Source organism: Onychostoma macrolepis, chromosome 25, assembly GCF_012432095.1.
Source record: "Onychostoma macrolepis isolate SWU-2019 chromosome 25, ASM1243209v1, whole genome shotgun sequence".
NCBI classification, from domain to species: Eukaryota; Metazoa; Chordata; class Actinopteri; order Cypriniformes; family Cyprinidae; genus Onychostoma; species Onychostoma macrolepis.
This window is the reverse complement of record NC_081179.1, coordinates 25,247,002-25,260,951: the sequence shown is the minus strand read 5'-3', so window position 1 is coordinate 25,260,951 and position 13,950 is coordinate 25,247,002. Positions and strand designations below refer to the sequence as shown.

At 36.2% G+C, this 13,950-nt stretch overlaps 1 pseudogene and 2 gene segments (V, D, J or C); all 3 read right to left on the bottom strand.

Moving 5' to 3' along the window:
- Positions 1–296: 296 nt before the first annotated feature.
- Positions 297–1,145, bottom strand: LOC131534759 (immunoglobulin kappa variable 1-39-like; annotated as a pseudogene).
- Positions 1,146–6,048: 4,903 nt separating this feature from the next.
- Positions 6,049–6,535, bottom strand: LOC131534777 (Ig kappa chain V region 3381-like). The segment is given in 2 exon segments: positions 6,049–6,374; positions 6,454–6,535. Coding segments are annotated over 2 exon segments (375 nt in total).
- Positions 6,536–11,282: 4,747 nt separating this feature from the next.
- Positions 11,283–13,731, bottom strand: LOC131534765 (immunoglobulin kappa variable 3-20-like). The segment is given in 2 exon segments: positions 11,283–13,440; positions 13,523–13,731. Coding segments are annotated over 2 exon segments (384 nt in total).
- Between the last annotated feature and the right edge of the window lie 219 nt (positions 13,732–13,950).

The window sequence follows — 13,950 nt, the reverse complement described above, 5'->3', positions numbered from 1 at the left end:
ATGCTTATAAAACTCTTATAAAGATTTAACTTCTTCAAAAGTTCAGCCACACTTAGCTCTTCAAATGAGACTGTTCTCTAACTCTATAATCTACTTTCTGTTTTGAATCTTCACTGAGAATAAACTCAGTTTCCTCTGGGTTATAACATTGAACAATGAAGAATTATTCATAGAAGGACAATGTTTGCTTGATCTTTCTTTCTCATCCGTTGTTTCTTTTCCATCAGGTAATTTATGGCAGCTGACTGATCTTTCTCTGATTGAATCTCAGTTATGTCAATATTCCAACACTGGCTTTAAGAATGAATGAATGAAAATCAATTATAAAAAAAAAAATAGTACTAGCTTTTATGCTAAATTATAAATATTGTAAATTTAACCGTATGTCACGTTTCATGATTATATACCGTATAGTTGAGGATACAATTAAAACCGACCTATAATATTTTGTTAAATAATTCATAACATGATTAATTAAAACTAAAATTTAAGTTTGCTGCTTGTTTGTCATCCTCTCATCAGCAGCTGCAGTATCTCTCAGCTGTATCAGTGCAGTCACTGTGACTCTGACTGACGGAGGTTTTTGTACGACTCTTTATCACTGTGTGAACACCCAGCTACTGATGTGGTGTGCACTCTGACAGTAATAATCTCCTGTATCTTCAGTCTGGACTCCACTGATGGTCAGAGAGAAATCAGTGCCAGATCCACTGCCACTGAATCTAGATGGAGTTCCTGACTGGAGGCTGTTTGTATAATATATGAGGAGTTTAGGAGCTTCTCCAGGTTTCTGCTGATACCAAGACACACAGCTACCACAGCTAGAAAGTGTCTGACTGGTTTTACAGCTGATCGTAACAGTTTCTCCTTGTTTGATGGATTGTATTGCTGGATTCTGAGTCACTGTCATTTGTCCCCAGATCTCTGAAATAAGACAATTGCACATTTTGATCAAATATTATCATTCTAATATATCATACTAGTGCATAGAATATGAGATGTTGTAGTATAGTTTGTGGTTTATTATAACGTATTTACCCTGAATGCAGAGAGTCAGAGTCCAGATGAGGATGAGGATGTTGTTCATTGTAGTTGTTTTGTCTTGTGTGATGATGAAGATTGTGTTGTGTTCTGCTCTCAGTCATGAAGTGTTAAACACAGCACTATAAACACTCTCATGCAAAGTGTCTCTATGTAAATGCTCTTCATACACAGAACAGGCAGTATGTTCAAGTCCTGCAAAACAATAAGTTTTAATACTTTATGATGAATATGAGCTATAGAAATTAGACAGACACTCTCTACAATGAGTGTTTGATTATTTCACTGAGTTGATAATAAACCTAATAATATTAAAGATCATCTGCTTTCTACACGCATATAGATTTATACGCATAAACCAGTTTCACAAAACTGAAAACTGAGGTGATATTCCTATTGATTATGATCTGATTGATTATGTTGTGTGTAAGTCTTGTAAATTAATTGTGCTTTTAATGTTTGGCTGTCAATCTTTCAGTATTATTTTGTTGTTTTGAGAGTTAAATGTTTAGATTTTGAGGTGTTTAATGATGGTTTAGTGTTACAGTGTTTTTGTTTATGAGATGTTTATTAGATTAATATTGATCTGATTAATATTTATAGAAGTCACAGATGGGTGATATGTTATGTAAACCTATAGATTAAAAACTTAACAGCTGTTTCAACTATACTGGATATTATTTAATCAAAATTATGTTAGCAAATAAAATAATATTTTATCTTTATGTTTTTGACTCCTTTTTTTAATTTAAAAAGGTCACAGGCTTCATTTATAAAATGCATGTACGATCAGATCCTAAATTATGTAGGATTCATCCTAAAAGTGAGGAACAAACTGGGATTTTCAAAGGCAAAGATGATGTGAAATGATGTGAAAATAGTTTTATCTGTACAAAAGAGCATTCATACAAACCTTTGTGCACATATACCATCAAAATAATGCAACATTGTTTATAAAATTGTAAAGATTAAAAATAAGGTAAAAATACACAAAGTATTCATTAATATTATTATATGCTTTGTGAAAATTACATCACAGAAATGAATGATTTCCTGAATATGAACACATTTGGATTTTCTTGTCTTCATGTTGATGAGTGATGTACTTCTGAACCATATTTGTGGCCGTTCTGTAGGTTGATGTGTTTGTTCACATTGTGCTTGAATTTATAAGGATTAATACATTTGGGGGGGAAACAATTGTGTTTGTCTGTGTGCATTGGTTTTTCTTTTCATAAATCGCTCGTAGGGAATTTCTGAAAACTATATGCGTGTCTTTATAAATGAGGCCCCAGAACTCAAGCTCATATTTGATAATCAAATGTCACTCAATGAACCATAAAAACACCTGCAGATGAAGGAAAATGATGCATCTATATTCTCTGAAATGAGTCAGCTGAGTTGGACTAATGGAGAGATGAGGTTTGTTCACACTGAGACTCTCAGCATACTGACCTCCTGAATGTTTGAATCAACTGTTGATCTGTGATGAGACTCAGTGAATAATTCATTCTGATGTGTGTCCTTCAGTATCTGTGTCACTCACAGCTGTTACTGAACCACTCTAGTGGATGTTTTTTTGTTTTTTTTTGAATGATGAACTAAACTCACCCGTGCTGAAGTTGTGTGTGAAATTCAAATGAGAGAATCAGATTAGCCAGACAATAAATTACTGGCGAGACTCGATCATGAGTCAATGAGTCTGTTATAATAATGTGTTTGTGAGGACTGATGATTTACCTGCTGAACAAAAAACTTACTCTGAACCCCTCAGAGCTCCAGTCAAATCCAGACATCAAAATATTATAGAGACGAGGTAAATCTTGGAAAATTGTTAACATTGTGGCGGTAAGTTTTGCATGAACAAGCCCACCATTTTTTTTAAAAATTCTAGACAATGTGAAATCTAGTAAGTGAAGTACAGTACGATTATATTATATTGTCACACCCTCTGCCACTTAACTCCACACTGTAAAAAAAAATCTGTTAAATTTACGGAAAAATACCGGCAGCTGTGGTTGCCAGAATTTTACCGTGAAAAAGACGGTAGCAACATTTTAGGATTTACAGAACTGTTTAAATTTACAGTGAAAAACCGTATCTCATTAACTGATACAATGTTAATACACAAACCTTTCAGTTAAGACATTTTATTTGCAGAAACCGACTACGCTTAAATTATCCAACTGCCATTTGTTTATAAACTAATATTTATAATGTTTATGTAATGTGAGCATAAGAGTATTGAGAACTATTTGTTTAAATCCATGAAGAAAATCTTACTGATTTATGCAAAGTCACCAATTCAGCTCAAAACTCTTGCAAATAACAGCAACACACATACATGCGTGATTAAAACTAACAAAGAGATTCTCTTTATATCAGTAGCTACACAGTTATTGCCTTTAAATAAAGCAACATGCAGCATAACATCAGTGTGTCTCTGTCCGTCCTTGACTTAAACACAGGCTCTACTCTCCAGCACAATGGTGACCCACAAAACACAACAGGAAGTTGACTGTTAGGTTTTACAGTACTTTGCTGTTTATTTTCTTGATTTTACGGTGAAATACCGGCAGCTGTGGTTGCCAGTAATCTACTGTTTTTACAGTTTGCTTCCGTAAATTAAATTTACGGTATATTTCTGTTAAAATGACGTTCCACAGAATGTTTTGTCATCTCACAAATTTAACCCCTTTAATCCCACAGCAAAATCCTCAGTTTTAAAGAGCACTTCTATGTGTCCACACTACAGAGTGTTGAAGTAACACTGAAGCAGTGATGAATTAATGAGAGAATTAAGTGACTAATTAAATTAGGATTGAGTTTATTGATGAACACCTGCTGTTAACAAGTAGAATCATTGAAGGAACGAGAAACAAGAGCAGAGAAACAAAACTTACAGCTAAAGCCAAGATGAAATCAACTGAAATAAAACACATGAAATCTCTCAAGATTTCAGAAGAGGGTGATTAAACAACTCCACACCAGCATCTTATTACTAACCACTTTTACTTTATGTCATGTGTACAAAAGCTCTTATTGAGATTTTAGTTGTTGTACTTTCATTTGAAGTCACCATATTGGCGATCAGTGGTGCTTTAGTTGGGATCTTGAATCGTGACTCTTTAACATTGGTTTTGTTTGGTTGCTTTTAATTAGCTGTGTTTATTAAGCACAGTTTTTAAAGCAAAAGCGCCAAATTAATCTATCATCATCATCGGAGACTGATGTTTGTGATGTCAAAACCAACATGATCTAGTTTAATTCACTGATTATCCCATGTTAAGTCTCTTATTAAACATGTGATATGTTAATTGCACCATTAATTGCTACAGTAATCAAATGTTGTGAAACAGCTCTAACCAGAATATGCACAAATAAATGTATTGAACTACGGCAGAACTTAAACACACACAGACATCAACAATCAGCGTATGAATCTCAAAATTGGTGACAATCAAAACGATATAAAAATTAAAAACGGTTCAACTCTGAACATCACAAAACAGTCTACTGAAAAGTAACAACAAAAACAACACCAAAATAAAAGCAAATAAAGAAAATATTAAGAACATTCAGCTGCATAATTTATTCATGCTGCAGTGCATGCTGGGAGTTTTGTACTGGCACCCAGCATGCTTTGCAGCATGAATTGTTTTTTTATTATTAATAGTCACCATTGTTGAGGTTCATGTGCTGATTCCTGATGTCTGTGTGTCTAAATGGTGCTGTAACTCTGAAGGTTTTGTGCATAAAAGGTTTTAAATTCTTTCATAATGGTTTGTCAGCTTAACTTGTAGAGTAATATTACTACCATATACAATATGAAATTAATTACGAATCACCCATATTGTTTGACACTAACTGAGATCAGCGATCCAGGTCATTAGAAGATGATCACCACTTTTAAGTTTTAACCAAAACTACAAACACTCTTGGCTTTTCTTGTCATAACTAATGTGTTTACAAACACAGTTATAACAGCCAAAAAAAACTAACCTCAAAGAGTCAAGGGTCAAGAGCATAACAAAAGCAACCACTGATCGCCAAAATGGTGAGATAAAACAACACATTTGAAATAAAATATAAACCTCTGTTAATTCGTAGATATATGACAGAAATGAAGTCAAACTGGTTAGTAATAAGTGGAGCTGCTGTTTGTGGAGTTGTTTAATCATCCTCTGCTGTTTTATTTCAGTTGATTTCATTTAAGGCTGTGGCTGTATGTCAGTTGTAGTTTTGTTTCTTGTTCTTTCCTTCAGTGATTGTGTTTGTTAACAGCAGGTGTTCATCAGTGTCTGAATTCACTCATATGTTCTCAATCACTCTGTCTAGTGGACTATATAGTGAAGTAATGTAGGACTAGTGAATGAGGGTGTAGGGAGTGGTTTCAGACACAGTCTATGAGTGTCGACTCTGAGGCTACTTTCTCGAAAACAAAGGTTAGATCTATTACAGTTATTCACTGTATATAGTAAGGAAACTTACTCTTAATCATTTAACAGGTTATTACTGTGGTATTTTACAGTTTTTTACTGTTAAAATCACAATCATTTTTTACAGTGCAGCACCAGAGGTCGCACTCACCCGAACGCTGATGTGATCAGATAATTAGATTGGCCGATTTAATAGTTGACTTGCTTGTTTCACATTATGATTCTGAGCGGTCTATTGTGGACACACTCTTGGTTTTATGACTCTGGATTTTGTAACCTTTGGGTTCTGATCTTAATCGGACCCTGCATGTTGTTTGCTTCTCTGCCTGGTTTTGACGACTGTCTGGATTTTCCTTGTTGTTTCTCCTAATACATTTCTGTACATGGATTCAGACTCTTTGCCTGCTGCTTCACAACTATATCATGAAATAAAAAAGTCTCTGAAATGTGTGATATGCTGTGTCATTGTGTTGTTTGTGATCCTCTCATCAGCAGCTGCAGTATCTCTCAGCTGTATCAGTGCAGTCACTGTGACTCTGACTGACGGAGGTTTTTGTACGACTCTTTATCACTGTGTGAACACATATTTACTGTTTGGATAGTGAAAGCTCTGACAGTAATAGTCTCCTGTATCTTCAGTCTGGACTGCACTGATGGTGAGAGTGAAATCACTGTCAGATCCACTGCCACTGAATCTAGATGAAGTTCCAGTGTAACGGTATGTTGCAGCATATATGAGGAGTTTAGGAGCTTCTCCAGGTTTCTGTAAGTACCAGGCTAAATAAACACCATTATGCACTCTACTGCTGGTTTTACAGTTTATTCTGACTTCTTGTCCTTGAGCTGCTGTTATTAATGATGGACTCTGAGTTACAGTGATCTGTCCTCTACTCTCTGAAAGAAAGGAGAAAAGGATAAGAATTAAAAATGATATATATTTCACATTTCACATTATGAACGTTTTACTACAAACCTCGAGCAAACAGTGTGAGTGTCCAGATGAGGATGATGATGTTGTTCATTGTTGTTGTTTTGTCTTGTGTGATGAAGATTGTGTTGTGTTCTGCTCTCAGTCATGAAGTGTTAAACTCACAGCACTATAAACACTCTCAGAGCACTGAAGCATGTGCTGACGATGCAAAGAAGGGGAAGGATTTGTGCCACTAACAAACTAACCTTTATGGAAAAGTATACTTCAAATCTTAAAAATACACTTTTTAAAAAGTGTACTTGCAAATAATATATTACTCCAATTAAATACCACTTAAGTGCACGTAAAGAAAATACACTTTGATGACTAGGTTTCTTAACGTACTTACGTGCACTTTTAAAAAAATGCATTTGACAGTCCAACAAAATGCATTTTCTTGCCCCTGAAAAACCCATTTAGAAATATGCTTTGGTATGTAAAGGTTGAAACTAAATATATTTATTTTATTAACAAAATATTTTTCATTCAGCTTCCTTGTTTGCAACATATATTTCATATATGTTTTGGCTAAAAACATTTAGACTATATATTTTTAGAATTATGACCCGTTATTCAATAGCGCCATATAACATTGTTATACAAGAAAAGGGGCCAGAGCAAAGAGAAACACTGCCACGCGATAAAATGCGATTGTGAAAGTTTTCACAAATCGAACTCGAGCTAAAACAATATTTTTTTTTATTCCAGCCGTCTGCGTGTTTATTGGCAGTAGACGTTTAAACATGAAGAACGCCTATCTTTCACTTTCCTTATAGCGGACTTACCAAGGGGTCTGTGGACAAAAGCTTTTCTGTGAAAAAATTCACAGATCAAGCTGGTGAAGATGACACCGGTTTCAGTCTTCCAAGTGTCCAATTTTTGGAGCTATAGCCATTATAAAATTAAGGATCCCTACGAAAAAAAACAATTTCGGCCCGGAGGACACTGTAAACTGAATTCACAAATCATGGAGAATGTCATTCAGTATTATTTGCGTGTCTATGACAGCGCACTGCGTATTTATAGCCAAAATAAATCTGAATATGGAACCGCAAACTATCTTTACTGCGGTGTTTTAGGCTTCTCTTTATTTTTATATTTTAGACATCCATCAATTAGTGATGAAAAAAATTGACACGCTGGTGGAAACAACACGAGACCGTGCCGTGACTGTGAAGAGCGGCTCGACGGTGTTTAGAGTCCCGCAGCAGCAGAGAGCACGCCGTCAGCGCAGATGAAGAGTTCTGCTTCAAATACACGCAATACGCTGAAGCTTGCTGCAAAGCCCCAGCAAAAGTAATTGCCATGAATGTGTCAGGGGGGAAATAGTAAGGAGATATTTGAATTATTTACTAATAAACAAGTGTTTTATGTGTCAGTTTCGCAAAGATGAAGAAGATGATCCTGACTCGTCATCTCCTTGTTAGACGCGCCTTTAGAAAGAAGTGCATCTTCACTGATTATAATGAAAGAGTTTTTGTTATCGATTTGATTTATTTCGTTAAGTGGTCATTTAAAGCTTTCTATAGATATATTTATCATGTCTGTGAGGCATGTATTTGTTGACTTTCGGTTCATTTTTGTGAAGCGCTCCTGTTCAAGACGAGACGGCGCATCATTGTTTTATTTATTTTATAAAAAGTTTTTTTTTTAATATTATGAGTGCACACAAATAAAAGTAGACCCTATTATTAGTATTACTAGTATTACTCTTACCTTTATGAGCAAAAATTACGGCGTAAGTTGTTTTCATTTAAAAACAAATTCAATTGATTGCGCTGGTGCCTCCGTGTCCTGCACTTTATCTTCCACTCTCCGCACAAACTATTGGATGCAGCGCACATTTATCTAGGTTTAACCTTTAAACATTGTTATATGCTTGAACTGTTTTAGTATATCTATAGATTGTATTTTAGACAAGTCGTGATGATTTGAGAAGGCTAAATTGATCAAACACCCAGCCAACAAACTTATGTGGGGCCCAGATGGGTGGCACCTGGGCTATCTAACTGGGCCCCAGCCAGTTTTGTCCTCGGTTTCCATGAGGGCCCCACATGGGTCAGCCCAGATGAAACAATGAAATGAACTCTGCTCAGTATGCATACTACAGAGTGCTAAAAATAAGACTGAAAAGAGACGAGCAGAAATACAACAACTACTATTGACTTCCAGCCACAGCCTGCAAAACAACTGAAGATAAAATATGTTAAATCTCTGAAGATCTCAGCAGAGGAGGATTGAACAACTCCACAAACAGCATTACTAGCATCATTATTACTAACCAGACTGACTTTATTTCTGTCAGACTTCTACAAAAGTTTTTGAGAATTACAGAGGAAGAGATGTTGGTTTTATTGGAAAGTATATTTGTCACCATTATGGAGAATAGCGTTTGTTTTAGTTGGGTGGTTGGCCCTTAACGTTTTAACCTTAGTTTTTTTCTGGCTGCTATAGCTGTGTTTGTTATGGCAAGACAAGCAAGAAAAAACTGTGATGATCTAATCATCAAGCAATGGCCTGATTCTGGAGACTGATTTCTGATGGTGCATATGATGTGATAACTTCTCATTAATAACGCTTGACATGTGAGTGTACACATTCAATAGTGCAGAAGAACATTAAAATATATTTTTCACAAAATGCTTTCAGCTCCTGTCTCACAAACACACAGACATCAAGAATCAGTGTATGAATCTCAACAACGGTGACATGATTCATGCTGCAATGCATTCTGGGTGCAGCACACAGAAATCAACCATGGCTCCCAGCATACATTAAAGCATGAATTGCGTCACCATTGTTGAGACTCGTCACTGATTCTTGATGTCTGTGTGTCTGAAAGAGCTGACAGTTAAAAACCCAAATTCAGAATTTCATTTATTATTTTTTTCCTCAGGGTTAGTAATGTGAAAATGTAATTTGTTAATCATAACAAGCCACTGCCATCAATGAACAGCTATTATCAGCTGATAACCTTTGAGCCTAAATGTCTTTACACACAACATATTTTCTAAATGCATTGTGGCAAAGTAAACAGGCATAAAGAGGAGCATAAGAGTCAAGAGCTCTATTAAAGCAAACGTTATTCACCATAATGGTGACTTCAAACCATACTCTTACTTTCAATAAAACCAACATCTGAACCTCTGTATTTCTCAATAAGAGCTTCTCCAGACAATCTGACAGAAATAACGTCAGTCTGGTTAGTAATAATGATGCTAGTAATGCTGTTTGTGGAGTTGTTTAATCCTCCTCTGCTGAGATCTTCAGAGATTTAATGTCTTTTATCTTCAGTTGTTTTGCAGGCTGTGGCTGGAAGTCAATAGTAGTTGTTGTGTTTCTGCTCGTCTCTTTTTTCTTTAGCAGGTGTTCGTCACTAATGCTCAATCAGTACTAGATTAATCACTTAATTATCTAATGAACTGCAGTGCTGCTTCAGTCTTATTTTCAGCACTCTGTAGTATGCATACTGAGCAGAGTTCATTTCATTGTTTCATCTGGGCTGACCCATGTGGGGCCCTCATGGAAACCGTGGACAAAACTGGCTGGGGCCCAGTTAGATAGCCCAGGTGCCACCCATCTGGGCCCCACATAAGTTTGCTGGCTGGGCTGGAGCTCCTCATGAGGTCTCGTTCCACAAGAGTCTCTGTTAGTCGCTCGCAGTGCTGATGTTTCTCCAGCGAGCGCTGCTCTCTCCTGAAGATGAGCCGTATCTGAGTGTCCTGTGTCAGGCAGGATTCACATGAGTCTAGTGCTGCAGCTGTAGTCATTTACAACTCAATACTGAAAGAGAGCTCTAGTGTCGAAGCACTGGCTGATCTTTCAATCTGCTGTGTTTGCTGCAACATTCAATAAAGCTTCTCAACAAACTCCATTTGTGTCTGACAACATCATTCAACTAACAGATGAAGATGCATGTAGTGTTTGTTCAGGTGTTTTCAGAAGCTCGATCAGTAGCAGTAAATCTAGTCAAATAAAGCTCTTGGGGTTTGAACATGGTCTCTGGAGACAGAGCTGCTCTATTCTGAGAGGATCACAATCACTCACCCTGACGATGCAAATGAGATTTTCAGCCCACGCTCCCAGAGTCACTGTTTGATTGGTTACATGATCTGGACTGAAACACACCAGTTTCACTTCTGCTGTAGTCAAGCTGCACACAGACTAATTCATTAACTTTACAGACGACGGTAAAATTTAATTTATGAAAATATAATAACAATTATAAAAATCCATGATCATAAATAAATAATCATTTATTCTGACACTAATTGTGAAAGTATATCAATCTTTCTGTGGGTCAAACAGAAAGCATCACATCCAGACAACAGAAGTCTGTTCAGTTTGATCATGTATTACACCTAAAATGTGGTGTTACAAAGCAGACAAATCAGTGCTCAAAAACTCACCATGAACTAGTTTGATTAAATAACTTTTGCTTAATTTATATGTTTAGGTTTTGCATATAATCAACCCTGTGACACTACAGCAAGCAAGGCGTTTCTCTAATAGTTACAGTGAATGAATTTTAAAACAATGTAACACATAAAAATTTGAACTTCAAATACTTTATTCTTGGACACACACAGACATGAAGAACCAGCATATGAATCCCAACAATGGTGACAAATCAACAAAATGCTTCATGCTGCAATGAATATTGTCACCACTGTTGAGGATCATATGACACATGTCTAAAAGCCTAATCCTAAACTGTTTTTTTTTTTTCTCACTATTGAAGTATCATGGTGGTATTTGTTTAATAGGATTTTTTTTTCTTTAATAATCAAGTGTAGTTAATAAGCCAAAGAGAGAAATATTAAAACCAGTGAGATTTAAACCAAGAACATTCATTCATCAAAAGCATAAACTAATCTGCTACTTCAAGGTTTGATTCAGCATTACACAAATGTTTGCTGTGAAACAATATTGCAGTTGCTTAGAAGTAAATTTATTTGGTTCAAGAGCCCAACTAAAGCAAACACTGACCACAATTTTTTTTCTTCCAGTTGATTTCATCCAAGGCTGTGGCTGAAGTCAGTTGTAGTTCTTGTGTTTCTCTTTTCTTCAGTGATGTTGATTGTTAACATCAGGTGTTCATTACTAATGCTCAATCATCATTTAATTAGTCACTTCATTATCTCATTAACTTTAACTTTTTGAGGACTTGGGATTTGACTTGAGACTTGCTTGAGACTTGAAAGGAATGACTTGGTTCCTCCTCTGGTGAAATCAGCTGCTGAGTTCATGTGTGGAACACAAATATGGCAGGACTTTTACTCTTTGGCCCCTGGACTTTCCACCTCTGCCCTCTATCGTGCTCTTCTCATTGGCTGTCACTGCCGATGTCATTTGCAGTCAAAACACATTCACAGGTCCAGAAATCGTGAAGAGAGACACATGTCCAGGAGCAATACTCTAGTCTGTGATATTAAAGTGATGACTGATTGGTGTTAACAGGCCTAAAGTGAGTCTAGAAAACATTCCTCACAACATTACACCACCAGCAGTAGCCTGGCCTGTCGACTCAAGGCAGCTTGGGTGAATAGATTCATGTCATTAGTGCCAAAATCTGAACCTCCCGTCTGTGTGACCTGACATAAATTAATCAGAAACATCAGATCACATGTGAAACGGCATATAATAGACAACAATGAATGTTTCAAATGATAGCATGCTACACTGCAGCAAACTCACTTTAGTGAGTGCAGTCCACATCACCAAATAAATAGTTATTTTGCATTTTTATCAAATTTGTGTTTTTTAACTTAAAATGTCTTAACTTTTGGTCTGTTTACAAAATGAAAAAAGAAAAGTGATGTTCAGAATCGCAGATGAAATTACTGCAGGCATACTTGTAACATTGGAAATAGAAAATCAAATAAATTGCATACAGGAATACAGTATTTCACTAGTGTGATCTGTTGTGTGCTGTACTTTTTGACATTTAGTTCTTTATGGCTTTGATTCCTCTTGTCAAAATGAACCATGAAAACACCTGCAAATGGAGTAAATTATACAAGAGTGTCCAGCCAAAACATCTCAAATCGATAATGATCTTGGAAAAATTTATGATTTTCTTTCATCCTGCCACATTTAAGCAATATCACATGACAAAAAGTGCAGTTGTACTGGATATCAACACAGACTACATAGACATGAAGCCGCAGCATGTCTGTGAGTGTGACATTGCTTTTATATAACATTTCTATAAGCAATACATGTCTACAGACTAACCTATACCTTCCAGACAAAACCTAGTTAGTTACATTTGCATTTATTTCACTGATGAAAGAAACCACTCTGATCAACCAGTGAACAATTATGAGACAGAAAACACAATTGCTCTGCAATCAAAAATATAAATGAAAAATGTCTGCCTCAGTTTCACACAGGAGTGACACAAAGACTGACATGGCTGAGCACTAACTGTTATTGAAAATAAAATTAGCTAAAGAACATACGACAACTATGTTTGCTATATTTAGCAAATAAATTAATATTTAATGTTATTACAAAATGTGTTATTTATTATACATTATTGTCATTGCAATGTTTGTGTCACCCGCCTCACATCAGCAGCTGCAGTATCTCTCAGCTGTATCAGTGCAGTCACTGTGACTCTGACTGACGGAGGTTTTTGTACGACTCTTTATCACTGTGTGAACACAGCTTTACTGTTGATGGAGTGGTAACTCTGACAGTAATAATCTCCTGTATCTTCAGTCTGGACTCCTCTGATGGTGAGAGTGAAATCACTTCCATAGTCAGATCCACTGCCACTGAATCTAGATGGAGTTCCTGAATAAAGGCTTCTTATGTAATAAATGAGAAGTTTAGGAGCTTCTCCAGGTTTCTGCTGATACCAAGACACACAGCTACCACAGCTAGAAAGCGTCTGACTGGTTTTACAGCTGATCGTAACAGTTTCTCCTTGTTTGATGGATTTTATTTCTGGATTCTGAGTCACTGTCACTTGTCCCCAGATCTCTGAAATAAGACAATTTAGACATTTAGTGGTTCTTGGACTGTACATAAGATGTGTATAATGTAATTTAGTACAAATATTTACCCTGAATGCAGAGAGTCAGAGTCCAGATGATGATGATGATGTTGTTCATTGTAGTTGTTTTGTCTTGTGTGATGATGAAGATTGTGTTGTGTTCTGCTCTCAGTCATGAAGTGTTAAACTCACAGCACTATAAACACTCTCAGAGCACTGAAGCATGTGCTGACGATGCAAAGAAGTGGGCAGGATTTACAACATTACAATATTGAAACGTTATTTGATTAAAACAAACTTGCTCAGTGCAGTTAATTTTAAGTGTGAAAGCAACCATTCAAACCTTGTTGGGCACCAAACAAGCAGACAGAGACTCAACTTTTCAGGACGTGCTGTCACAAGATGTGAAATTGCTCAAGCATACCTAGTTTTTATCATAATAGGAACTATGCAGCAGATCTCTGTGTGCAACAGTGTTTTGACTCCTTTATCCATTT